This window comes from Lactuca saligna, chromosome 1, assembly GCF_052625555.1.
Source record: "Lactuca saligna cultivar CGN05327 chromosome 1, ASM5262555v1, whole genome shotgun sequence".
NCBI lineage: Eukaryota > Viridiplantae > Streptophyta > Magnoliopsida > Asterales > Asteraceae > Lactuca > Lactuca saligna.
Window position 1 is genome coordinate 1,767,241 of NC_136417.1, and position 27,742 is coordinate 1,794,982.

General features: G+C 34.8%; 4 protein-coding genes across 4 annotated transcripts; 2 read left to right on the forward strand and 2 right to left on the reverse strand.

The window, feature by feature from the left end:
* Positions 1-6,156: 6,156 nt before the first annotated feature.
* Positions 6,157-10,025, reverse strand: LOC145010196 (protein NETWORKED 2A-like). The gene is made up of 2 exons (XM_078968968.1): positions 9,562-10,025; positions 6,157-9,358 (listed from the first exon to the last, which is right to left on the reverse strand). The coding sequence occupies exons 1-2, from the start codon at positions 9,653-9,655 to the stop codon at positions 6,381-6,383; spliced, it is 3,072 nt and encodes a 1,023-aa protein (XP_078825094.1). The 5' UTR covers positions 9,656-10,025; the 3' UTR covers positions 6,157-6,380.
* A 1,060-nt stretch (positions 10,026-11,085) lies between these two features.
* LOC145047456 (transcription factor bHLH131-like) lies at positions 11,086-12,054 on the forward strand. The gene is made up of 2 exons (XM_078995730.1): positions 11,086-11,331; positions 11,521-12,054. Exons 1-2 carry the CDS (start codon positions 11,086-11,088, stop codon positions 12,052-12,054), a joined length of 780 nt encoding a protein of 259 aa, XP_078851856.1.
* A 529-nt stretch (positions 12,055-12,583) lies between these two features.
* On the reverse strand, positions 12,584-18,399 carry UBP16 (ubiquitin-specific protease 16). The gene is made up of 11 exons (XM_078969756.1): positions 17,751-18,399; positions 15,037-16,006; positions 14,848-14,936; positions 14,667-14,752; positions 14,430-14,592; positions 14,196-14,319; positions 13,954-14,111; positions 13,790-13,874; positions 13,503-13,715; positions 13,354-13,415; positions 12,584-13,284 (listed from the first exon to the last, which is right to left on the reverse strand). The coding sequence occupies exons 1-11, from the start codon at positions 18,113-18,115 to the stop codon at positions 12,714-12,716; spliced, it is 2,886 nt and encodes a 961-aa protein (XP_078825882.1). The 5' UTR covers positions 18,116-18,399; the 3' UTR covers positions 12,584-12,713.
* A 7-nt stretch (positions 18,400-18,406) lies between these two features.
* Positions 18,407-26,848, forward strand: LOC145011657 (rho GTPase-activating protein REN1-like). Its single transcript, XM_078970680.1, has 26 exons — positions 18,407-18,518; positions 19,489-19,511; positions 19,599-19,891; positions 20,119-20,199; positions 20,852-20,888; positions 21,603-21,679; positions 21,834-21,904; positions 22,007-22,085; positions 22,603-22,747; positions 22,871-22,990; positions 23,115-23,192; positions 23,344-23,399; positions 23,507-23,576; positions 23,667-23,751; positions 23,841-24,087; positions 24,168-24,377; positions 24,463-24,693; positions 24,810-24,841; positions 24,916-24,976; positions 25,076-25,159; positions 25,319-25,420; positions 25,503-25,576; positions 25,665-25,707; positions 26,016-26,093; positions 26,184-26,333; positions 26,408-26,848. Exons 3-26 carry the CDS (start codon positions 19,658-19,660, stop codon positions 26,696-26,698), a joined length of 2,736 nt encoding a protein of 911 aa, XP_078826806.1. The 5' UTR covers positions 18,407-18,518; positions 19,489-19,511; positions 19,599-19,657; the 3' UTR covers positions 26,699-26,848.
* Positions 26,849-27,742: the final 894 nt, after the last annotated feature.

Here is a 27,742-nt window from a genome sequence, read left to right on the forward strand (position 1 = left end):
TGGTTTATAAGTTCTCGCTCTCAGAAAACCCCTATCCTCGCAACGAAGACAACATTGTTACTCGGTGTATAGAAGAGATATCCAAAGGATTTCTGCGGGTAGCCGATGAAAATACATCGCTCACTCCGAGGTTCGACTTTGTCGTGAGTCTCTCGTCTTACAAAAGCCTCGCAACCCCAAACCTTAATATGTGCCAACGAGGGAGCTTTCCCTGTCCACATCTCGTGAGGTGTTTTGGTAACCTTCTTTGTTGGGACTAAGTTAAGGATATGGGCGGCAGTCTCTAAGGCATACCCCCAGAATGAGATAGGCAGTGAAGCACGACTCATCATGAAACGAACCCTGTCCAACAAGGTTCGATTACACCTCTCAGCCACACCATTCAACTGCGGTGTCCTAGGTGGCGTCAATTGCGAAACTGTTCTGCATTCCTTGAGATAGTCATGGAATTCAAGACTTACGTACTCTCCTCCTCGATCGGATCAAAGCATCTTGATTTCCTGCCCAATTGATTCTCCACTTCTTGTTTAAACTCTTTAAACTTTTCAATGGTTTCTGACTTGTGCTTGATTAAGTAAATATACCCATATCTACTATAATCATCGGTGAAAGTCACATAGAAGTGGTTTGCATCCCTTGTGGTGGATCTAAAGGGCCCACACACATCGGTATGTAAGAGATCCAATAAACCCTCACCCCTTTCACAAGTACCAGTGAAGGGTGACTTGGTCATCTTTCCAAGTAAACAAGACTCACACACATCATCATCCCTAAGGTCGAATGACTCCAACACTCCATCCTTTTGGAGTTGGGCTATGCGTTTCTTGTTGACATGTCCAAGACAACAATGCCACAAGCATGTTTTATCTAAACCATTGGAAGAATCCACACACAACACATCATTTCCTAAGTTATCAACAACCATAATAGTTTCATAAATTCCATTACAAGGCAATGCTTCAAAATATAAAACACCATTTAGTTAAGCATAAATTGAACCTTTATCATTATCAAACGAATATCTAAATCCTTGTCTAAACAAACCAGGAAATGAAGTGATGTTTCTTTCCATATCTAGCGAATAGCAACAATTATCTAAATCTAAACATAATCCATTACTAAGTGCTAAAGAATACACTCCAATCTTTGTGAAAGGCGACGATCTTCTATTTCCCATGACTAGATTTATTCTTCCACACTCCACATCTCTATTTCTTCTTATTCCCTACAAATCAGAACATGTGTGAAAACCACATCCTGTATCAAGAATCCAAGAAATAGTACGCGATCAATCATTAGATTTAATTGTGTAAATACCTGCGAAAGATGGCTTGATCTTCCCATCCTTGATGGCTTGCAGATATTCCAGTCAGCTTCTCTTCCAGTGTCCTATTTTGTGGCAGTGGTGACACTCTGCCTCCTTAGGGTTTGAGTTTGGCTTAGCGGTACCAACTTTGGTTCCACTAGTAGAGGAACCATCTTGGGGCTCTCCCTTGTGGTGGATCTTTGAAGGAGCCTTCCTCCTTTTGCCCTTCCCTTGCCTAATTGCCAAAACAGGAGCAACGGGTGGAGTGGGAGTTGGTGCAATAGATTTGTCCTTGAGGTTGCTCTCAGCAGTCCTTGGAGTTTGCTTAGGGTGACTTCTTCTTTGTTCATGTGGTAGGCCATCCTAAAATGGTTGTAGCACGAGGTCAAGGAGTGGAGAATGATGTCCATATCCAAGTCTTCCCCAAAGTTAACGTTTAACTTGCGAAGACGATCAACATACCTTTGCATCTTTTGCAAATGTGAGGTTAGGGATTCTCCACTTCCCATCTTAGCAGTGATCATGTTGGTGATGATCTTGTAGCGCTCTTGCCTTGCGCTTTGGTGGTACCTCTCCAGCAAATCTTGGTGCATTTCATAAGGATACATGTCCTCATAGGACTTTTGGAGTTCAAGATTCATAGTGGCCAGCATAATACAATGGACTTTCGTTGCATCACGCACATGGGTCTCAAAGACGGCCATTTCTTCGGGAGTAGCAATTTCCGGATTGATCTTTTCAAGCTTTTCGTCGAGGACATATTCTTTGTCCTCGTAGCGGGAAATCATGTGAATGTATCTTATCCATTCGTTGAAATTCGATCCGTCAAATGTCACCTTTTGACATAGGCTCATTAGCGAGAATGAACCAGCAGCAGCGTTGTTTGCGTTTACGTTAGACATCTGCAAATAGAAAGGAATAAAGTTTGATTAGAATTGAATCCCTAATTAAACACCCAAAATGAAAAATTAGGGCTAGGATCCAACAACATTATTTACACATTAGAAAAGGGATGTTGTAATCCAACATGCAAATAATTTGGAGGTAAGTGAATGACGATTAACTAATTCTTCACCATGAAAAACATAAAGGCTTAGGTTTTAAATGTATTGAGAATTCCTAGATTTTTAAGATTCATTGAACTTTTCAATGGCATGTTTATATCTCGATATGCCTCTCTCGTTTGTGACTGGGATGTCGAGGATCACAAAGCGGGTGTGAATAACCATACAAATATAAATGGTGCCCTCATTGTTACAATCACCTATTCGATGTGCCGGTTAACCACACACGCTCCATCGAACTATGACAAACAATGAGTCACCCTTTGCCACCTTTGATTAGAACCAATTAGTGTGTCGGTTAACCACACACGCTCCACTAACTTCTTAGCAAGGGTGCAAAGTGTAATTTCCATGGGATTGCATCAATTCACTTTTGCCTAAAGTAACTAGGATTGGGAATTTTTGTAAAAACGTTTAGTTACTTTATATAGTTTCATTATACTTATTAATGAAGAGAGGATTGCCCTATCCTACCCGTTCGGCTAACGACCCTCCACCAATCAAGGAAGCGGTGGGTAAGAGTGGATACTCATTAAACGGTCATTTTATAGGCCATAACCTTATACCCCCTTATAGGTCGGCTTCGTGAATGAGGCCTACTAACGGTAAGACTAGCATTTTAGTTATACATACATATATACATACATACATATATATATATATATATATATATATATATATTAATCTTGTAATAATATAATAGTATAGGGTGTATTTTAAACATTTTAAAATACTAGGGTTATATATATATATATATATATATATATATATATATATATATATATATATATATATATTAATCTTGTAATAATATAATAGTATAGGATGTATTTTTAAACATTTTAAAATACTAGGGTTTTAATTTCAATTTAAAATTTTCGAAATTTATTACCTTTAAGTTAAAATTTTAAATATTAAAACTCTTGATTTAACAATTATCTAAATTAAACAATTAATTTGAATTACTAGATCATAAAGGATTATTTTAAATTAAACAATTAATTTTATCCTAATCCCTTAAATCCCTCTAAATTTTGATAATATGGGATGGGATAATTAAAAATCTTTAATTACCATTTTTAACCATTAAAGGATAATTACAAGATATGGGATTATCCAAATCCCTAAATTTTAGGAACTTATCTTGGGGAGGAGGCATATCTCGAAAATTTAGGGTTTGCAAACCCTAGATCTCGAAATATTGGGCAACAAGGAAAGGGGTTTGAAAACCCTTCTCAAAATTTCGAACGCTAGGGTTCAAGAACCTTAAAATCGAAATCCTTGCCTCCTAGGGTTTATTGGCCATAAAGCCTAAAGTGTCAAATTTATACAACTGTATAATACTAATTGAAAACAATTCAACCAAAGGCTATGATACCACTGATGGGTTTTATACAATCAATCATATGTGTGCATGCAACCCTAGATTTGGATCTATGTTTCTCTATTAGATACACAACTTTATGTACACAAGAAGAACCCTAGCATGTACCTATGTATTTAGAAATTTATATGCTAGAAGGGATTATATACCTCTTGTTGTTATGTTGCAATAACAACACAAATCTTCAATCTCTTGTCTTGGAAAGGAAGTACCACAAGTGTAGTACCTCTAATGGCTCACAAACACCAAGAGCAAATGGAGAGGCAAGAGAGAGAGAGGGGGGGAGAGGCTAGAAATCGGCTCTAAGGCTTCTTAGAATCAAGTGGCCGATTTCCCTTAGCCAAGGGGTCTTTATATAGGGTAGAGATCAGGCTTTTAGTCATTATCCTTATTTAGTTGCTTGCCCACCAAGCAATCCATAAGATAAGTCTATATCCTTATCCTTGGACGAATTCTAGGGCTTATCCCCTTGAATCCGTCCACCTATCCCTTAGGGCATCCATTTCCCTAATTGCAACTATCATATAATTACAATTCAGCCCCTGTAGTTTAATTAATTACATTTGATCACAAAATTAATTTTTAATTAATTATTTACCAATATTAATTAAACAAATATGATTTCTCCTTTAATATATTATTCCTATAATATATTAATAAATCATAATAACCTCTTTCTCTATTATTTCTCTAATCAAGTTGCTTTGGTGAAGGCAACTCAAAAGAACCATGCACAACCGGGTCAAGTACTTACCAAATATGGTTACGGGCTTAGACACTAATCCAACAAAATGGTCATTTTACCCTATGAAGAGTTATTAGTTTTTGATTGAGTTTTATTAAGGAATTTATAGTCGGAGAGTCGTCGGAGCAGCATATAGGGATTTCCTCACTCAGGTTTTCAGCAGTCAGTCGTACGAGGTGAGTTTCCCTTCAATAGGAATGGGTGTAAGGCACCAAGGTCGACCCATAGTATGATATGTTAGTAGCCGAGTGTGGTCGGGGCCCATATCTCACATTTTAGTTTGATTATGGATATATGCTTGACTGATAGAACTAGTTATACATGTTGTCTATGTGATACTTGTATATTCTTTAGTAGCTGAGTGTTGGCGAGACACATATCTCATAACAGTTGAGTGGGCGGGGCCCATATCTCATAGTAGAAAAGTGTGGGTGGGGCCCGTATCTCGAAGTAACTGAGTGTGGGCAGGGCCCGTATCTCAAAATCAGCGAAGTGTGGGTGGGCCCGTATCTCCTAAGTAGCGGACTGTAGGCGGGGCCCGTATCTCCATGAGTGTGGGTGGGGCCCATATCACTTTAGTCGCATGTTATATGTGTATGGTATGTAGTAGTTTGGGGGAGCTCACTAGCTTCATGCTTACGGTTTTCAGTTTTGGTTTCAGGTACTTCCACTAGCAAAGGGAAAGGCTCGGGATGATCGCATGGCACACACCACAGTCTTCAGCCTGGGAGTTTTACTATGATATTTTAATATGAGATTTTGATATGTGACAGATATTATGACACCTTATGATACATGATTCACGATTTTATTTATGATTATGGATGATTTATGATTTAATAATAATTTGAAAACGAAAATTATGGTCCGTATTTTTGGGATGTTTCTGTAAGGCACCCAGATATGCCTGGCAGGATAGGTCGAGCACCTAGATATGCTTGACAAGGGTAGGTCGGGCGCCCCGGTATGCCTGACAAGGGTAGGTTGAGCACCCAGATATGCTCACCAGGGTAGGTCGGGCACCCAGATATGCATGGCAGTATTTTTTTTGTATGGTATGTGGTATGATTGGGGAACTCACTAAGCTTCGTGGTTACGGTATACAGTTTTGGTTTCAGGTACATCATTTTCAAAGAAAATGAGCAGGCACGATCGCAACGCATCACACTATGTTTTCCGCACATGAGATCTTTGGAATTATGCTATGATATTGTTTTATGATGACATGTTTTGATTATTGATATAATGATTTGACGTGGAATGATATTATAAACGTTTTTATACTATTGGTCTTTATAACAACTTATTTAAAAATGGAATTTTTTGTCATGAATTTTGGGATGTTACAGACATCCAATAATATATAATTTGTTCAATGTTCTTCAGGACATTTATTTTTTTCCAATGTAAATAAGTTTTTTGGGGTTTTAAATAAACAATTAAAATGCGTTTCAAATGGATAATTATGCCATATTGTATTTGATGTTCCAAAAAAAAGATGTCACAGTTGACATAATGTCAATATTATGCCACTTGAATAAATAAATTCTATCATATTCATATTGAATGCCACAATGAACAACACCTCAAATAGAATTTAATAATATTTATCCTTTTAAAATTTACTTCAATGGTGAAATAAGACCCTAAAAAACATCAGTGGTCTATTGAATACAATTAAAAGATCAGTGACAAAACTACATACTATTGGTAGTCATTTTATGAGATTAACTACATTACATATATATGAAGAACAATGAGAAACTATAGGGTTCTTTCCATCTATATACATATAAACTATATGCTTTAGGACATAGTTTTAAGTTGATGTCAATATCTATATATTGCTTAATCACTATAGACTATAGAGTAGTTCCATACTTAGCTAGCTTCTTTCTCTTTTTGTGGTGATTCTTGGACTTTACTATACTGTCTTTGCAATGAGTGACTCATACCTCTTAATAGTGAAGAAGGCCTATGCTTCTTTCTTAACTTAACCCCAAAAAGGAATGACCTGAAAGGTACCTTTGACTTAGAGTTTGACCCTTTTTTCTTACCAAGATCCGCATCCAACTTTATTAATGTCTCTTCGATTTCAATATGTATCATTTTGACCCTTTCGCATGCAGCTCGTAACTCATCCAGTACTTTATTATTCTCTTGCTTCATGTTAAGAAGTTCCCCTTGAAATTTTGCAGCTTGACAATCATTAAGTGGTCTAGCTTTCTTTTCAGATTTTGAATCGTCATTTGTCAAATTTGCTAATTCATTTTGAATTTCGCAAAGTGATATTAATCTATGTTGTAAATCGTCTTCTAAAATTTCACTTGATTCCAACCATAGAGTCACTTCTGCCAACATGTCTTGTAAATGTCGATATATTGGTCGAATATCCGAGGCAAAAGAGGACGAGTTTTGATGATAGTGACGTTTACTAATCGCATGCCCAAGCCCATATTCCTGTTTCTTTTCTTTCCCTTCTTTTGCATCTCTTGCTTCCTGTATTTCTTTTAGTAGGTCATTTGTTGTATCTTGAAACCTATTTATTTGGTGATATGTTGTACTAAATCTTAACCATAACTCTAAGCTCTCTTTTCTAAATTCATCGATTTCTCTACGTATCTCATCTTCTACTTCTCTAATTTCATTAGGGTCATCAACACCATCATTCAAATCTGGATCTTTCTTTACTTCAGTCTCTAGGTTTTCATCACCATTTGAGTCTTGATCACCTTCCTTTTTTTCATCAAATTCTTCTCTTTCATGTGCCCCTTCATCAGTGGAATCAATTTCCGTAGTTTCAACTTCTTTTATAACTGAATCTTGTGCTTTTGTTACTTCAAAGTCTATATTTTTATCTAAATTTGTTTCAAAAAGTTTTAATTTTTCATGTAACGACCGAATCTCGTTATCTTTCGAGTCATTTGAATTTTTCAACATCTTCATCTCGACAGCGGTTTTGAACAATCTTGCACGATTCTTTGTTTCGGTTTCAGTGAGCTTTTTTTTCAATTCCTTGTAGTTTCTCAATGTCGATTTGTATTCCTCAAGTAACATTTTCTCTCTTTCTTCTATTTCATATGAAAATTTACGCTTCAAATTCGATTGATCTTCTTTACCCATTTGATCACCATTAACATCAACAACAATATCATGTTCTTCATTGATCACCATTTTTGTCAATGATTGTTCTTGTTCTTGTTCTTGTCCTTGTCCTTGTTCTTGCTCTTGCTCTTTCTCTTTCTCTTGCTCTTGCTCAAGCTCTTTTCCTCTTTCCATTTCCATATCTTTTTTCTTTACAGAATCCTCTAACTCATGACTATCTTCATTAGGTTTCATTACAAAGCCCTCAAAGTCATCATTATCTTCATTAGGTTTCTTTTCTAAATCATTCTCTTCTTCTACTTCTGATATTTTATCATATTCTTTCTTCTCCTCATCGTCTGAAGGGTTTTCATCTGGTTCAGCGATTAAAAGCTCATTAGATGCATTATCAAGATTAACACTCGCATCATCGAACCTGGTTTCCAAATGCACATTTTGCCCTTTGACTTTCTGGTCAAGGCTCTGAATTCCTTCTAATTGTTCCTCAAGCCTTTTGATCTTCATCTTCATTTCATTTGAATCATCAACGAGGTTCTTGTTGTCATGTTCCAAACATTGAAGTTGTTCATGAAGATCATCGTTTTCGAATCTAAGCCTCATTACAAGTGCAGTCTGGGACGCCAAATCAATTTCTAATATGATGACCTTATCAACAAGTTTCTCAATCTTCTCAGCAACTTTAGAGATAGTAACAGGTTCGCTTTTTCCAAGAATATCTTCTTTGATCCTCAATTTTCTATCTTCAACCGTTTCAGTTTCTTTTTGGTCAAAATTACATTTGGGTTGACTTTCGATCAATCCTTCTTGACCATTTCCATCTCTATTCTCTACATTCTGTTGTTTCTCTTCGATTTTTGTTGTTTTGTCTTTAACTTGTTGGCTCGTTTGCTCCATGTTCTTAAAATCTGAATTACTGTTATTGCTCGACATCAGAGCCTCAAACTTCTTTCTAATGTCGCCAACCCTTTTGTGTTCAACCGTCGCCTCTTTTTCAACGCGGTTTTGTTTATGTTTCAAGTTGGCGAGTGTTTCTCCACACATTTTCAATGCCGAAGATGCCATCAAGGTTTGAGCATCGTTATCCTCGATCACAGTCCTGACCTCCAACTCATCCTGCAAATTGCTAATTTTAGCATGCATCTCAGTGATGTTGGTCTCGATTTCCCAAAACTTGGATATCGCATTTTCGTATGAACATTTTACAAATTCTTTTTCAGTCTGAAACCCTAAGATTTCCTTTTGAAGCTTATCGATCTCCTCAAGTGCCTCGTCTTTACTCAATCCGGAGCTTTTTACGGGAGCTTTTTCATCGACCCCGATTTTGATAAGTCCTTTTTTTGACATCATTTTTCTTGGCGCTTTCTTCTTCTTGAGCACTGCTTGAACTGCGTTTTCCATTTTTGGAAGATGGTTTAGTTTCGGTGCTTCTAGCATCGACGTTGGCAACGGCAATGGCGCACCTGTAGGGTGCTTTTCATGTTCCTCTACACTAAACGTGAAATCTTCATCGTCTTCTTCGTCAATTGACATTTGTACCCTTTCGGGGAAGATAACGGCGATGGTTCGATTCGCGCTTTGTAGATCTTTCGATAAATGATCGTATCTTTCTGCTAATGCTCGATATTCCCGAAAAGTATCTTCTACGAAGTTTACGATCTCGGGCCTTTTTTGATAGTATTGTTCAGCCCTAACCCTAAACGAGTCTCCATCTTCTGTGATGATTTTCATTATGTATTCTACCTTTTCCTCCATATCTGAAAGCCAACATGAGTAACACATTAACACGTTTCAAAACTCAAATAGACGCCATTGTTGAAGCTCTGAGAAATAATATTTTCTTTAAACTAACAAATTGTTAGAAATGGACACAAGTAATGTAATGCCAAAAGGAACACAACCCCAGAAACTAACTGAATTTTGTTTCTCTAAGTATGAGTTTTGATAAAGATATCAATACCTTGGAGATTCTGGTCCAGCCATTTTGATTGCTTGGTCCTGATGTGGCTAGCCCACCACCATGAATATGCATTTCTTGAAGCTCTTGTCAACATCCTCTTCTTCCTCTTTATTCTCCAACTAAGAATCCATATTGTCCACAAGAGTCTTTTTTTTGGTCGGGCCTCTGGCTACCATTTAGCCTAATGGTTCTTGTCATGTGATTCCTCATTGCTTGAGTTTATGAAACTTGCATTAGAAGGTTATAGGATTGATTGAAAAATGGATGATCATTTGGTCAAATTGTTGGTATTCAGCAAGTTTCTTGAAGGGTAAAATTAAGATTACATTTTTATGGGGTGGGGAAATTAGTGGTGAGATATTGAAGGGGGGTACTAAGTTTGGACCATTGAGGCGCATAAACATAGGAAACGATCACCTAATCTGCATATTAGCATTTTAACAAAAGAGGGTTAAGCATGTAAAGCTTATATTTCAAGCAGGGTTGGTGGTAATAGATTTTTTATTGGACAAAACCCTCATTTTTCTTTTTATGTTGAAAAAAACATTGGCATTTTGATTATTATTATTATTATTTTTTTTCCGTTTGTTTTGTTTAATAAAGATATTCCGTGAAGTATTATTTCGGGGATGTTGAATTCCTAAACTTATTTAGGTTAGGATGTTTGTGTGGTGTTAACTTTTTTATTGTGTGTGGTCCCAAAATGTACACATGAAGGAAGGAAGGAAGGAAGGAAGGAAGGAATATTTTGCAGAAATGAAGTTGGGGACCAAGCTACAACATACGAAAAACAAGCATACGTACATACCAAAACCAATTGCCAATTGGCATTTGGTGTGTTTGAGTTTGAGGTAGCCCCACCATCATTATATCAATCTGTCGCCACCTACGAATGAATCCCCTTTCACAACATTACAACCACCCTTCATTTTTGTCTTTTCCATATTACAGTGTAACGACTTTATCATCAAAAATTATGTTGATCAGTGTTTGTAAACAAAACATATGATATAATTATATTATAATAACAATATATTATGTACAAGAATTTTGCAATGCTGATAATACAATATCATTCAACAGTATACTGTGTACAAGAATCGTTTACATTAAATTAGTCCGTGAAATAACCATATTATTACATTGATTTTTAAAAATAATAATACAAAACAAAATTAGAATACGACAACTATTACTTATACATAAAGCATAGTATACAAAATGTTTCCTATATGGAAACAAGATCAAAGGACGCTTCTGCCAAATTTGTCACACATTTTGGACACATTTACAATATATTTATTAATTAAGTCTTCAAAATCTCAAATATCCCACCCTATTTATGTTTCCTTACAACTCAAATTCAATAATATTTATGACAAAATTATGAAAAATATTTTGAAGAGATACTTGTCTATTATATTTGCCATCAACTTGCTTAAGTATTCATCATCGCTTTTCTTTCTCCACCCCCATTTTCTTGTCACGAGAAAGCAAAAAACATAATGGTTTCGGTTCAAGGCCATGCATGACACCGGTGGTGATGATATGAAGATGAAGAACGTAAAGTTGAATAGTGGAATTAGTTCAAGTAGCTGCTGCTCAATTAGTAGTACTAGTACAGTTAGAGAAATGGTGAAACAAACAAAAGTAAAAGAGATTACTCGTGAGTTAGCATCCAAAAAGCATGCCCTGTCTGAGCGTAAACGTAGAAGACGAATCAATTGCCACTACGACTCTCTTAGACACTTCTTCCCTCGAATACTCAAAGTAAGTATCAAAACACAAACATACATACACTTCATTATAATTTTGGTGCTAAAAAGTTAAAAACCAACCGATGTAGTTATTTGTTCATTTGGGGTATTAACCTACAATCTTGCATACATGATAATAAATAGAATTAATCTCCTAAATTTTTAGCTAAAAAAGATTACATTACATACGTTGCACTTGCAGAGCGATAAAGCCTCGGTGCTAGCAGAGACTGTGCGTCATTTAAAAGAGCTGAAAAAAATGGTCGCCGACCTAGCTCCGTCAGATCATGACGGTGACAAGCAATCGTTTTTTATTCCCGGCGAGAACGACGAAATGAGCGTTGGTTACGTCGCCAGTGGCAACAAGACAGCCGTCCGAGCAATTGTCTGTTGCGAGGACCGACCGGGTCTGAATCAGGACTTGACAGAGGCGATTCATTCAGTCCGCGGGAAGGCAGTGAAGGCTGAGATGGCGACTATCGGTGGGCGAACTAAGGCGGAGGTGGTGGTGGAACTGCGGGAGGAGGACGACGTTGGGCTGTTAAGGAGAGCGTTAAAGGCTGTTGTGGAAAATCGGGTCTTGGGTCGAACCGGGTTAATCAGTCATGGATATACTGAACCGGGTTTCGGACGGAGGTATGTAGATGGTGAAAGGCCCATATGTGATCAAATTGAAAATAGGCTTGCTGATGGCCTAATTGTAAGAAGTTCAGAGCAAAATACAAGTAAAGAGTAAAGATTATAAAGATTATGTTTTTGTGGTACTAACCGAAATAAAGTTAGCTGACAACTAAAGATTTAGTTTGTGAATTGATAAGGTAGCTGACAAATATAAAATAATACTCCATAAAAATACGGATTAATAATTCAATACTATTAGATAAATACATAATATATTTTATTAACATAAAACTAAAAAGAAATTAGCATGATATTTTCTTTATATTATCTGGGATCATTTTATAACCTTTTTCTTGATTAATTCGTTCCAACAAAATGACTCTTGTTTAAATATAACTAATAAAAATATATTTAAAAAGAAAAAAAAATTACATAACCTCAGTGAAATGTTGGACTGAAAAATCTGTTAAAAAACTAACTTATAATTCTACTTTATTTTTGTCAAACATTACGACCTAAAAAAATTGTGTTTTAGAGATTTTGTTGAAAACTTGGCACTTTTGTATACTAGTTAAAAAGAGTAAATGGTGGATGGCACCTGTATTATAATTTAATAAGGGGGAAGGGGAAGAGAGGAGAGTGACTTAACTCCAAACTACTACCATTACCATTACCATTACCATTACCATTACCATACATACAGAGAGATACAGATAACAGATACACTTAATTCCCTCTCTACTCAAAAACCTCTTTTTTTTTAAAAAGGTTTTTTTAGTCCAACATTCCCCTGGTTGCCGATCTTCTAAAGGTTACACTTGCACTTGGTTTGGACCCTAATCTATCCAGGTTCAAGTTAGTTACCCTAACCCTACTACAACTATTACAGCTACAATCTAACTTTCTACATTCATCCTCATTTGTCCTTGAAGTGTACAAGTGAGAAAGCCTGGAGTACAACGGGGATGGAAAGGAAGACGTGGATGAGGTGTCGGAATCCGACGAGGTCACGTTCATGTTGGTGTTGGTGTTGGTGTTGGTGTTGATGTTGGTGCTGCTGTTGTTCCAGTAATCATGTTCCCAGTCACCCGGAATGTGATCACTGGAGTCCCTTTGGGTGCTGCTGTCTGTGCTGCAAGAACATGACTCCGAGAAGAACCCCGAGTTGTCACTGGAGGAGGAAGATTCCTCCTCCAGACTCCGCTGCCGGTGCCCAGGCTGAGAAGCTGGCTGGTAATTGCAAGCCTCCCAAGGTTCAGTGGAGTGAACGAATGTTTTCTGTTTCCGTGGATCTTGATGCTGGATTATTGAGCTGCGTATTGATCGTGGGGCCCGTGGGGAGCACCTAAAAAACAAAACAAAACAAAATTGCTTGACTAATAATAGTAACATAAAATAAAAAAGATAAAAATACCTTGCATAAAAGAGCATGTATGCGCCTTTTGTCAATACATGTTGAAGATCCACCTCGTTCACCTACATTGACATGATATATAACTCATATAAGAAATGAAAGCTGGTATTTTTTTTTTTTAAATAAAAAAAAATGGTGAATACACATACCATGGTGTCGTTAAATTTGAACCATCGGTTGTGATGATTCTTAACATAGCAAACATAATGACCAGAAAAGGCATCATTCATGGTATCCACATGAACCACCACCCCATAAAGCCTGTAAACTGGCGACTTATCACTTGTCCCACTAACATACGGAGCCATGTCTAAAATCTCTGGGAACTCAACCGATTTGTTCAGCTTCCCAAATTTACCACACTGTAAATCAATCAATGAATCAGATTCAGTGACATAACAAGACTTGCACACATATCTTTGTGGTAAAAATATACCTGAAATCTCTTCAATGCAATAGTAAGCACATTAGGAGCCTCCAACAACGTCAGTTTCTTTCTGGCTTTCTCATAGGATTTGCACCTTAAGAGCAAATTAATTAATACACCATATAACAGTGAAAAGGATGTAATCGAAAGAAGATAGGTGAACCAAAACCAACCTGCTGCATTTGTATTTGTTTTCACCATCCAGAATCTCACAACATGTAAATTTATCCAAAGCCTCTTCCAAAGTTCCTATATCGCCTTCTATTTCAACTGTCAGATCCATCATCCTTTCATGCATCTCCGATTTGCCTCCACACTTGATGCAAATGATCTATTATATATAACAATCCAAAACCAAAATAAATACAAAGAGTCTAGTCACTATTTAAATTTATATCTCAAAGTCAAAAATCACCTTAGACCGTAGATAACCCCCAAAGGTAAGCCCAATCAGACTTGTTTCTTCTTCCAAAGAGTTCAAGGCATTTGCTCCTGCAGCTTCCTTGATGCAAACTGCTTGCAAAGCATCGATAACATACCTGTAATTATAAATTCACTACTAGTTTAATCACACCACACAAACATAAATAAATAAATAGATCAATAAGTTGTTCTTGTTCCATATCAGATTGTAACAGTAAAAGTTGACCTTAGAAACTCATGTGCATCTTCTTCTTTCCCATGCCCAAGATTGCTTCCGATGTTTTCAATATGGGTAAGTATGCGAATGGGAGACAACGGAGAGTTCCCATCTTTTGCCTTCATAACAAGGCCTTCAACCTCACATGTGAAGCACCATCCTCTCTTATCACCTAACAAACACTTTTTTTTTTAATAATAGTTTACTCAGCTCAAAGAAACAACTTGTTAATGCATGATAACATACATGCTTTGGAATGAAGCCCTTCCAGAAAATAAGCAGTCAGAGGTGGAGTGTATATCAGGCACTGGAGCACCGCATTAGCATAACAGCTGCAAAACATGTGCGCCATGCCATCAATATAGAAACTATTTAATTAAATAAGAAAATAATTAGAAGCACATAACAGGCTAATGCCAAGCCCTACCTGTTTCCGCAATTTTTTAGGCCACAAGGCTGCAATTCAATCTTTTTTGAGGCGTACAGCTTGACAAACATTTCGTATGGGAAGAGACCCTGTATCAAAATTATACCAAAACTATCTCACCTTATAAATCTCATAGAGTGAAAATTAGAAGAAAAAAAAAAAACAAGAAAGAAAGGTTCCAAGTCAGACCTTGAAAGCGTATCTGTCACTTACTCCCTCTAATGACTTAGAGGGCTTGACCTGGTCAACAGCTTTTGATTTTGATGTCTTGGATCCACTTCTAATACGACAAGTTTCTGTGAGTTTGGGTGAAGAAACGGTGTCATCATCCACCTTCACAGGCTTTGTAGCATGAGATGGATGTCTACTACTGGTGTTGGGAGCTTTTGGTGATGAACTTATTTCCCTAGATTTGGATGTGTGGGAAATCCTACTCTTGTTACTGGAAATATCATATAAGCTATCATCTTTAAGCACTGAAGCACGATGAGAAGGAGAATTTTTAGACTCCCTGAACTTGGAAGTATCATCCTTTGACGAATCACTGCAATCATTGAACTTGTTATTTCCCAAACCATCTATTATGACTTTATCAGCAATACATCCATTCGCAATATTGCTATTCTGATTAGCAGTGTAACTGCCAGCTGAGGCAAAATCATCATGATCATTGATACTCGATTTCTTGTTATCAACAGTCGTATCCCAGAAACCAGAAGATGTTGTAGAAGGCTCAGAAAATGAAGACGCGTTGTTTGTCCAACAAGATGAACTTGACTGAGCATCTTCATCACTTGGATTGGATCTTTTAAGATTGTTCTTCCCTAAACCAGTAGACTTTCTGGCAGGGCTACCCAATGTCTGGTGCAATGATTTCACTAAGTTCTCAACAGTAATACCTGCAGAAATTTTAGTACTACCCTGCTGGTGAGCAAGGGATGATTCATCATCCTTGTTATCAGAATTTTCTGGGAATCTCCCAGTCACAGACGATGTAAAAGTTTGCTGAGCTTCAGTATCAAAAGTGTCACTTTGATCTTCATGATCCACTTGCCTATAAGAGCTGCCTCCCTCATCATTGATTGGACTCACAGCAACATAGGGACGGCACTCATGTTTGTGGCCTTGTCTCCAATGAATTATTTGACATTTCCCAGAGCTGAAATTGCCATGCATAACATGAGACTTCCATTCAAGGAAAAAAAAAAAAAAAAAAACATATTTGAAAGTAGGACTCTACTATTGTTCACATGTCCAATTTAGTTCATACATGAAATCTCCATCACACCCATATCTAAAATTTTGAAACACCACTAGAAACTATTCACTATATAACAATCTGCACATCTCAAGGTTTCTGGAAGCAGTTATAACTTATAACACACTGGTAGCAAATACAGATTCGATCTTCTAAATCATGTTCCTGTAATATTCTAGACCAAATCTTTCTCCTTATTTGATGTATCATGTAACCATAACTACTCTACATGCCAGTTTATTCTACAAGTTAACATAATGCTCATAATATGGCTGAATAAATGATATGTTGAATTGCCAAGTACTTTAGTGTCTGCTGGATGGGTAAGCTACTGATAAAACAACATACAAATCTAAGGGTTCTGCAGTGAATCACACCAAGTCTTGAGCAACACAAGGGTATTTATACAAGCGTACAACTCCACCTTTCCAAAGTGAAATAGTTATATAAAAAAATAAAAATGTCAAGACAGAAACATGAAGTTGCCGAAATCCAGGTTCAAAATATTCAATCTCAAAGGATAGAGTTGATAAAGATATTACAAGTCTATCATATGAAAGCATTTCAAAACAGGTCAACTTCATACTCATCACATCTTCACTTGATAATTGAGGAGGGGGGGATTATGATCTCAGATTATCATTTTGGAAATTTCCCACCATAAAGGCTAAATTGTTCCCTAAGATCCATCAAATACAATATGTATACATAGATTTACCATAAGTGTTGAGAAATACAAAAGTAAGCCTATGTCTCCCTGAAATCCGACAATCTAAACCCCTGTTACTAAATTATCCTACTCACAGCTCTCTTTAAACCAAAAAAAAAAAAAAAAAAAAAAAAAAAACATTATCTTGTATTCAATAGAAGAACTTTCAAATGAAACACCAGCAAAAATACTTAAAGCCTTGATAAGTAAGAATGTCTACCAAGAGCCAAATACATACTACAGACCCAACCTAAGTTTCAAAAATATTTTTTACGTCACTAAATTCTGCACAAATGTTTGCTATATTAGAAAATGTGACCTAATGTGAAGTCGGATGTGCCCACAAATTGTGCTAAAGATGCATGTTAAATTGCATATAAGTTATTATGTGTTACTAAAAACATCCATTTTATATGTCATATGTACTTCTCAATGACCAAACAATCTTTCATTCAAGGAATTGACTAGGAATTAAGAATGGGTATATGCATGAATTCCATCATAGGCTGGGCCATCAGAGCATAGCATCAATTAATTCTTAACATGACCGTTACTATCTAAATTAGAAAAGGGGGACGTTATTTGGTGACCTTGTTTAAAAGGTTATCACACCCCCATGCCCTTATCAGATGGACCATTTTCAGTTAAGTTTAAGCACCAACGTAGAAAGTAACCCTCCTTTTCTATTCAAAACAAAACTAACCACTTGTCCCCTCGTTTAAGCAAAGTGGAAAAGAAGAAAAAACGAGTGTTCTTTCCTAAGTCGTTGTCCATTAGAATTAAGCAAAGTGGAAAAGAAGAAAAAACCACTTGTGGTTGTGGTTGTGCCAGTGTTCTTTCCTATGTCTTTCTCCATTAGAATTAAGCACAATAACAGAACTGAAAGAAAAGGACGATTTATTTCATATTCAAGATCTTTGAATTAATTAAGCGTACCAGTAACGAACAGCTTTGCACTTGGCACAACGCGTGGTGGTGGGACAAAAGCAAACAGCACATTGGTATTGCGGTTTCAACGGAGAGCCCAATGGAATCGACACGTAAGTCGGAACCGAAGCGGGAGTCAAAACCGAAACCCTAGCCGAGGGCGTAGCGTTCGCAGTGTAATAGTACGATTCTCGGGCTTCAAACTCAGCCCTAGCTAACTCCTCTGAAGCCGATACCACAAGCCTCTTAATCTCCTCACTTCTCGCTACCGAATGCCGTAATTTTCGACGGATAATGAGCACGATCACTGGCACAACCACAACCACAACCAGGAACACCAGGGAGGGAAACCCTAGATCCCGTCTAACAAGCATCTATACAAAATGATGATGCATCCAGAAAAATAACAATAAAATCCTAATTCCACAACAATCATAGAGAGATTCCTCAATTACAAGACAACTTCTCAGACAGTAATTATCAAATGATGCCTTCAGAAAGATCGAAGTCACTACTTTTTCCACAAAATTGATGCTTACAATGACGATTTCGGTACATATAAGAAAATCTTGAGGCGTGATGAGTTTCCTAGTGAGTTCTTGGTGGAATCTGTAGAGATTTGCAGATCGAGATTTTAGGGCTTGAGAATATTAGTACGTTAAAATACGTAAGAAACGAATTTTTTTAGCATCGAGAGACGTGAATTATCAGCTCATCTTATATTCCCGACCCGAACTCGCTAGGGATCCGATATTCAAATGTAAAAGATATTCTCGGGTAATTTACTAATTTAGAGTAAGTTACAGTTTTGGTCCCTAGCTATACCACTTTTTGCTGATTTGGACCATGTTTTATTTCTTGCAAGTATGTCATTTTTGTTTTATTAAAATACCAAAATTTTAAGTCATTTTTGAGATATAAGGCCGGACGGTATCATAGCGGCGGGAAAGGGGTGAGGGAAGTTTCTCTCACTCTGGAACATCATCTCTTGGGTGAGGGAAGCAACCGGCGGGAAAGAGGTGGAGGGAGGGGGTGTCGCACTCTCTTTTTTCATACTATTGGACTTTTTTTTCTTTTTTCTTTTTATCTTTTTTAATATTTATAAAATTATATACCTATTAAAGAATATAAAAATATATATCAAAATTGTTTTAAATTTTGTATAGTATAATATACGTATGAAATATATTTTAAAAAAATAATAAAAATAGTGATGGGAGCTTCTCACACATTCCTTAGGTTTTAGGTGAGAGAAAGGATTGTGTGGCCCACAAAAAATGAAAGAAACATGTCTCTCATATCTTCCTGTCTAATCTGTATGCATCAAACTATTTCACTAAAGCATCTAAGTATAACTTTTTCTATTTTCGATGTTGATTATTTTAAACAATAAATATTAACGGTTTTCTTCGCGGAATATATATATATAGCAATCTTTTTGACATTTTATTTAGCTATTTTGATTATTATTTCTTCCTTCATAAAACGTTCTTCTTCCATTGGGTTACTTTTGTGTTCTTTTTAATATTTTGTGGTATTTTATAATTTTATAAACTTGTAATTTCTAAAGAACCATAGTCCTTGGAACTTGGTGATTATAATTAATACATCAGATTTACATATAAATATCCCTGATCCTAAAAAAAAAATTAATAAAAATAGAGAAAGACAATCATCCTTTTTTATATTCATTTTTTTCTTGTTTTCATTTATCATCATTTAAATTATGTTACCCTTTTCCTTGCAGGAGATTCAATTTCATCAACAATTGTAAGTGATATGCATTTCATTCTCGATATATGTTTTTTTGCATTAAAAATTCATGTTGTGTTGCTGATTGTGATATAAGGAATACAGGTTATTTATTTGTTTGAATGAGTGAAAGCTAATCTCAATCAAATGATATTGAGAACCATATGATGCCTAATCCCTTATTCAATACATCTGATTCGAAGAGCAATATGGTTGAGTCAAAAACAAACAACTTTGCAGCTACAACCAGCAAAAACAATAATGCTAATTTGAAACACAATAACTCTGTCATCACCGATAACAACATTGAAACAAATAACAACTCAGTTGTCAGTAGCAACAACATCGATGTGAATACCAACTCAGATTCAAAAACAAGCGTTGACGCTCTCGCTCAGGTTCGAGAGTTGCAGTTAACTTATTATTGTTATAATATTCTACATATTTACCTCAATCTGATTCTTCGAGTTGATCACTGAAGATACATGTATAAACATATATTCAGTTATCCAACCTCTATGTTGATATAAGTATGTAAAGGTCAATGTGAATATGTAATCGATGGTAACTTTTGTTGGATTCTCATGGGATTTCTTCATAAGTGAGTGTTATCATTTTGTTTTAGGGATATGGTGGTGGTGGTACATTATCTCCACATGAGGATGCACAAATGTCTGAGAGCAAACATTCTCTTAATGGAAACAAGGTTATCCTTTTTCTTTAACTAACTTTTTAATTGACTATTACTTTTGTCATTGTTTTTTAATTCATAATCTATATTGATCCTCTTGTCTATTCAACACCGACAATTCCCATTTGTAGAATATGTTATAAAGCTTTGTTTTCATATCAAGACTAACCAAAAAGCTACAAAGTTATGCTTAAATATCTTGAACATACTACAATTATGAGTATAGTGCATTAAATTATCTTTCCTTAAGCCATTTTATTGTAGAAATGGACACTTGAAACTAGCTTCTTCACATGGGCTATAATCTTTTTGGATTTTGTCTCAACAAATTGAATGATAGAATTAATCTCTCTCTCTCTCTCTCTCTCTCTCTATATATATATATATATATATATATATATATATAATGGGTTGGAACTTTCCACATTCTGTGTTGTTTTAATATATATATATATATATATATATATATATATATATATGATGGGTTGGGCTATAATCTTTTTGGATTTTGTCTCAACAAATTGAATGATGGAATTAATCTCTCTCTCTCTCTCTCTCTCTCTATATATATATATATATATATATATATATATATATATATATATATATGATGGGTTGGGACTTTCCACATTCTTTGTTGTTTTGATATATAAATATTAATTTGCAGGTATACAAAAGTGGTCCATTATTTTTGTCATCCAAAGGTATGTTATTTTCATAACCTCGTGATTACAAGTGTTCTCTTGTACAAATTTAAGTTAACAAAACGAACATATTTGATCATTGGATATGAATAGGCATGAAACTCGCTCTATAAATGTAGCAAACTTGATTGATTAAAATGAATTATATGAAGAAAAAACTTCTTATTTAATTTTATTTTGGTTGTTTAAATTCATTTTTACATTCTTATTGTTTATGGCTTCAATCATGTATTATGGCCAGTAACCAAAACTTAAATCACATATTTATGTCACCTTTTAATAAATTGTTCAATAACTTACATGTAATAATTTCCAACTAATACATTTGTTTTCTATCACCACTCGGTACGTATTGTTATAATCATGTATATATCTTATGTTTGGTTATTAACTAAGAATATGGTGTGTGTTTGTGTGTACGCGATCAACTTTTGTTATCCTATTTCCTTACTAAAACATTGAAGCAAAATATGCATAATTTACCATATAAGAAATCATAATAAAAGTAAAATTTTCTTTGAACACACTTATGTTGAATTGTAGATCATTTAGCATTTATAATACAACGTATGTATGATGCATTCATTAAAAGGAGAACCTTAGTACCGATCCCTAACACTATTATGACAAATTCATTTTTATTTGCCAATTGTTTTTTATTTTGATGGTACACCGTATTTTCTCTTAAATCCTTAAATTTCACTTGTTATGTAGGGATTGGATGGACCTCTTGGAAGAAAAGGTGGTTTGTTTTGACACAAACCTCGTTAGTTTTCTTTCGAAGTGATCCAGTAAGTTGCATATTTAAGTCTCTGGGGAGTTTTTTGTTTTATATTTCTCATATGTAAAGTATGTATTAAAATAATAATTTTAGTTTCCCTATGGACATTGTTTCACCTTGTGTATATTAAAGATCCATTAACAAATTTATTTTTTCATGTTCAGAATGTTGCATCTCAAAGAGGATATGAGGTTAATCTAACCCTTGGTGGCATAGACATCAACAGTTCGGGAAGGTAGCTTGTTTTCTTTAATTCCTTTAATATTTTACATTTTACATATTTGTACCTTGTTCTCGATTCTTTTTTACTTACTAAAAATCTTTCTTTGAATTTCAGTGTTGTTGTTAAAGTAGATAAGAAACTCTTGACGGTTTCATTCCCAGATGGTCGTGATGGGAGAGCTTTTACTCTTAAGGTGTTATTTCATAAACTTAGTTTAAATGTAACAGCAAATTGTATATTATACTTATGTTTTTGTGTTAACAATCTGCTCACTAGCATTGATATTGCATATCATCCTATTTTATAATATTAAGCTTATTATTAAAAAAAATCTTATGCTGTGTATTTAACATAAATTAAACACATTGCTTTTATACAATACTAATCAATATCCATGTTTTAATTATTTAATGATCCGAATAAAACTTTTTCTATTGTAGAGTATTTTCCATTTCACTTTGTTTTCCCTAAATGGGAATGTAATAACTTGAATTTGGAACTCAATTTTTTCAGACTGTTATGAAGCTCTATATGCCTACAACTTGCATGTTAAAGAGTTGCACGATAATGAAAAACACAATGTGTCACATTTTGTCATCGAACATGTACTAGTCTGATTATTTACAAGTATCAAGATATTTTCCCCTTAATGGGTAATGGTTGGTAGCTTGTTTCTAATTACAATCGTTAAGTGGATTTTTTTGTTGTAGGCTGAAACTGTAGATGATTTAAATGAATGGAAGGATGCATTGGAGGAGGCTTTGGCAAATGCACCAAGTGCTAGCCCAAAAGTGGGGCACAATGGAACATTGAAAAATGAGAACATTGATACTACCTACGGGTCTTCGGAACAATGTAAGAATAATATTTCGAGAAACAACTTATTCGAAATTTTCTATTGTAATTTTGGTAATCTTGTGATTAAAGATTCATATGGCAATATATAATCTATGTTGCTTTTTTGTTCTCTTACAATAGCAAACGACCAACCGCTAACAACATCATTGGTCCTTGGTCGTCCAATCTTACTTGCATTGGAAGATATAGATGGAACCCCATCTTTCTTGGAGAAAGCCCTTAGATATGTTGAAGATCATGGTAAGATGAAGCTTTCATTTAATATAGGACTCTTAACTTTATAGCAACACACTCTCCAAGATTAGCATGATCCATATTATTGTGGCTACATTTTTATTGAGTTGTTTGTCTTTGAATGTCTAAGGATTAAAAGTAGAAGGCATATTGAGGCAAGCTGCGGATGTAGAAGATGTAGAGCGTCGCATCCAAGAATACGAACATGGTGAGTATATAACTACAAATATATTAAATATATGACCTTTCTTTTCCATTGTGAAGCACCATTGTGGTTAGTGGTTTTTCTAGTTATAATTTAGGGAGTATGATATGTTTGAAAGAACCGCATATTGGAGAATGTTTGTGATTTCATATAGGGAAGGTGGAGTTTACTGCAGATGAGGATGCACATGTTATAGGTGATTGTATAAAGGTAAGTCATGCAAGTTATTTCTTGGCACGTTGCTAGACTATTCCATTTCCCTCATTGTACTTATGTTAAATTTTAATTGTAAACTCTTCATGCCTTTTTTGTTTCAGTATGTTCTTCGGGAGTTGCCATCATCCCCGGTTCCAGCATCCTGTTGTAATGCTTTGCTAGATGCGTATCGTAAGTTCATCGTGTTATTTTCTAATGTAACAATTTATAAACAATGTTGCTAATGGTTTTTTGGAGCTTGTAATGACAAATTATGGTTAGGGACCGATCGAGCCACGAGAGTTAATGCCATACGTACAACTATATGCGACACATTCCCCGAACCAAATCGACGTTTATTACAAAGGTATCAGATAAAACATTTTGTTTATGAATGGTGTATTAGTTTCCACCTTAATACATTTTGTATATCTCATGTTCATTGGTTTTTTATAGAATTCTAATAATGATGGAAACGGTCGCTGACAACAAGACAGTGAACAGAATGAGTGTTTCAGCAGTTGCAGCTTGCATGGCACCACTACTTCTTCGTCCCCTTTTGGCTGGTGAATGTAACCTTGATGGTCAATTTAGTATGGGTGGTGGTGATGGATCTGCTCAACTTCTTCAAGCAGCTGCAGCTGCTAACCATGCTCAAGCAATTATCATCACCCTTCTAGAAGAATACGATAACATATTTGGGGTAATTTCAACATATGTTCTTATTATTCCTATTGGTTTTACTTATTTGACACTCATATTTGTTAATACGTGTGTTCATAGGAAGGAGACATGTTAAGTGATCTATACTCTGATTCGGAAGAGCTTGGAAGTGAGAGTGAAGAGCTTAGTGAAGATGAAATCTATGAAGATGATGATGAAGATGATGGTGAATATTCGTCTGGGAGTTCTAATACAGATAAAGATTTTATACATGCATCAACATCGAGGCAGAGTGGTGATGATAGAGATAATCATCAAAGTCATAACAAGGTTGGATTCTTACACTTTTCATTTTGTTATTCAATGGTTATACAAGTTTTATGGTAGATTCATAAAATAAATTTAGAAAATGCAGGGACTTGGTCATGTTTCACGTTCCATCTCCCACAAAGTAACTAATGATCTTGATACCGAAAAAAAGCTAACATCAAGTATTGAACAGTCAACAACAAAATCAGTTGAACATTCTGAAAATGATAATGTGCATGCAAGTACAGATACAAATTCAAGTGATAATATTCATCGATCTTCAACCACTACAGATAGACCTCCAAACACGCAACGCATGACTTCTCGTCGAACAAGTGTACGTATCAGTATGTTATGTAGGTCACACATACACCCACACACATGTAAAATTTATATTTTAGTTACAATATGTGTTGCCTTTTTGGCTACTAATTATCGTTTGTTTAATTATAGGTAAATAAAAAGGCATCGAATGCCAATAAAGAGTAAGTGATTTATAAATTATAATCATATAAATTATTAAGATCTAACAATACTTCATGAATATTTCGTTTACTAGTGCTCAAGTTGAAAGGCTTGAGGTCACTAAAGGAGAACTTAAAGTAAAAGTTGAAGCAGAGGTAGTAACTTTGCATTTTTTACATTCTCGACATATTTTAACCATTTTCATAAAATATAATGGAATGCTAATTATGAAAAAATAATATGTAATTTCACAGGCAAAAGGAAACTCAGTTTTAAAAGAGGATTTGTTAAACAAAAAGAGAGCTTTTGAGGTGCATCGTCTGCAACTCGAGCAAGATGTATGTACAATATATTGATTGTACCTATGCATATACATATATATATATATATATATATATATATATATATATATATATATATATATAAGCTATAGGACCTATTTCTCTAATAAAATATTTCTTTGGCGCGTATTGGTATTTTAAATTACATGTGTACAGGTGGCAAGATTAGAAGAACAACTACGAAAGGAGCTAGAGTTGAGGAAAAAACTTGAGACTAGAATTAAGATATCTCAACAAGCCTTATTTTCACATGAAAAGGTTTTCTAATCTTATACTTTATTGTTTATGAGATTTGAATATTCATTAAATTATTACACACCAATTCAAATGATTTTTCCAGACAGAAAGTGATGTCACAAGCTTACATAAAAAAGTTAGCAATACCGAAGACCAGTACTCAAAACCAGAAAAACTGTAAGTTGTTTTGTTCCAACAATTCTCACTTTGTCAAGATTAATTTCTTATAACTATTTACTCTTTATATTCACTTGGTTTGATACAGACAAGACTCTCATGAAGCAACAACTACTTCTCATGAGAGTAAGGTAGCATATTGTTGTTTCTTGATGTGTGTGTATATATATATATATATATGTGTGTGTGTGTGTGTGTGTGTGTATGTATGTATATGTGTGTGTATATATATATATATATATATAGTTTTGTATTAATATTTTTTTATTATTCATGATGGCTTATTGGAATCATTAAATGTACATCAAAAATATTATATCGAATATCTTTTATTTTTAAAGAAATTCACACATCTTACATTGATATAAAACTTCATTAAGAATAGTTGATTACATTAAGCTTATTTGATCCCTAAAGATAAGTTTTTTTATTCTGATAGGATAACAAGCATCAATTTCAGTCTTATTCTGCAAAATTACCTCCACATAAGCAACTTGATCCAACAAACAGTTGCAAGGTACATACAAATTCCCTTTACAAGCATTTTATCTTACTTAATTTTCTTCTATAATACACTCACAATTCATATTTTTATGTTTGTTTGTAGCAACATACATACTTTAGCAAAGATAACAATGACAAACAACACTTCTACTCCTTTTCTTCAAGATTACCTCCTAGTCAACACTCTGATTCAACAAAAGAAATGAAAAAGTCTTCGACAACCAAACCTAAACGAATGAACTCAAAGAATGAGGTATGTATATTTGCATATTTTTCTTTCTCAATGATTTTCTATAGTCAGTGTTATAATACTATGGTCCTTGGTAGACTACTGGTACAAATTCAGCAATGTCAAAGATTACAAATGGTATTAATTTCTTGAAAGAAAGAAGCAACCAACTAGCAGATGAGTTGCAAATCATGAACAAAGATAAGAATAAAAGTCAATCTCAAAGGCACGCTCGAAAAGACTCACAAGATGATTTGGACATCCAATCATCTATGAGACACAAAGAAAGTCAATTGCAACACTTGGATTCACATATAGATGGAGAGATAAGAACAAATGATCAATCTACAAGTTTATCAATGGATAAACTACATGATGAGAGTTCCTAACAGGCCAACTTGAGATTATGTGTGGGACTGATCTTAATAACTATTTTTTGCATGTATGTTGTATGATTCAAAACAAAAAAGTATTTATTATACTTGATTTAAGTTGTATAATGTAATATGAAATAGTGTATATCAGTAACAAATTTATAAGCCTACGCTAATGATACTCTTAGATGTTTCCATTTTTACTTAGTCGGTTTAACAAGGACAAGACATAATTAAGGAAGCTATATATGTGTTTTTCCATTTGACTTAAATAAGAAATAATGAATTAACAAAGAAAGTCAACAAAAATGAGGTTTTCCATGTTAAATCCTAACTTTTTACAATAATATCTTCATTTATTTTTTACGTGGAATGTGTGTTCGTTGCATTTAAGATAATTTATCGTTATTTCATTAATTTTTTACTTTAATTTCCTAAAGTGCGTTGTTATTTTTTTTCACATAATTTAAAACATAATTTATCTGGACATTGGTTGATGTGGATGATAGGAAAAAAGAAACAGGTTGTAAGTTGTCTTCCTAAGGACTTGCAACTTGAAGATCTCAACATTGATAACAATTTTTTATTGTTTATTATCACTTGGTCATGGATTTGGTTGATCATAAGTGATAAATTTGTTCATTTCGCTAGAATTGTAACCCAAACCCTTTTTGCTCTATTAAAGTATTTTGCGATGAACGAACCACCCAATTAGTTAGACTATAAGTGTGGTGACCTCAAATAGATTATTTTGTGATTTGATAGCTAAGATATCATTTACTGACTAATCTTATGTGAATGTTGATAACATGTCACTTGTTTGGGAATCATTGCAACATCGTCTCTATGAAAGTGTGAACTGTCAACTATCATCGTATATTACATATAGTTAATATATAAATTCAAAACTGAGGGGAGTGGTGGCGTGGTATTGGCATTGTGGTCACGCATATGGCAAGGTGATGTAAGCAATAGTTTTATATATTAATTGTATGAATTTGACACTTTAGGGTTTATGTCCAATAAACCCTAGGAGGCATGATTTTCGAATTTAGGGTT

Coding starts and splice junctions, on each gene's coding strand:
- LOC145010196 (XM_078968968.1), bottom strand. CDS start 9,655: ATGTTGACAAGAGCTTCAAGAAATGCATATTCATGGTGGTGGGCTAGC. Junction 9,359..9,561: donor GCTGGACCAGAATCTCCAAG/GTATTGATATCT, acceptor GTTGGCTTTCAG/ATATGGAGGAAAAGGTAGAA.
- LOC145047456 (XM_078995730.1), top strand. CDS start 11,086: ATGCATGACACCGGTGGTGATGATATGAAGATGAAGAACGTAAAGTTG. Junction 11,332..11,520: donor TCTTCCCTCGAATACTCAAA/GTAAGTATCAAA, acceptor TTGCACTTGCAG/AGCGATAAAGCCTCGGTGCT.
- UBP16 (XM_078969756.1), bottom strand. CDS start 18,115: ATGCTTGTTAGACGGGATCTAGGGTTTCCCTCCCTGGTGTTCCTGGTT. Junction 14,112..14,195: donor GGGGTTATCTACGGTCTAAG/GTGATTTTTGAC, acceptor TATATATAATAG/ATCATTTGCATCAAGTGTGG. Junction 13,716..13,789: donor TTGCATTGAAGAGATTTCAG/GTATATTTTTAC, acceptor ATTGATTTACAG/TGTGGTAAATTTGGGAAGCT.
- LOC145011657 (XM_078970680.1), top strand. CDS start 19,658: ATGATGCCTAATCCCTTATTCAATACATCTGATTCGAAGAGCAATATG. Junction 24,378..24,462: donor ATCATCAAAGTCATAACAAG/GTTGGATTCTTA, acceptor TAGAAAATGCAG/GGACTTGGTCATGTTTCACG. Junction 25,577..25,664: donor TACTCAAAACCAGAAAAACT/GTAAGTTGTTTT, acceptor GGTTTGATACAG/ACAAGACTCTCATGAAGCAA.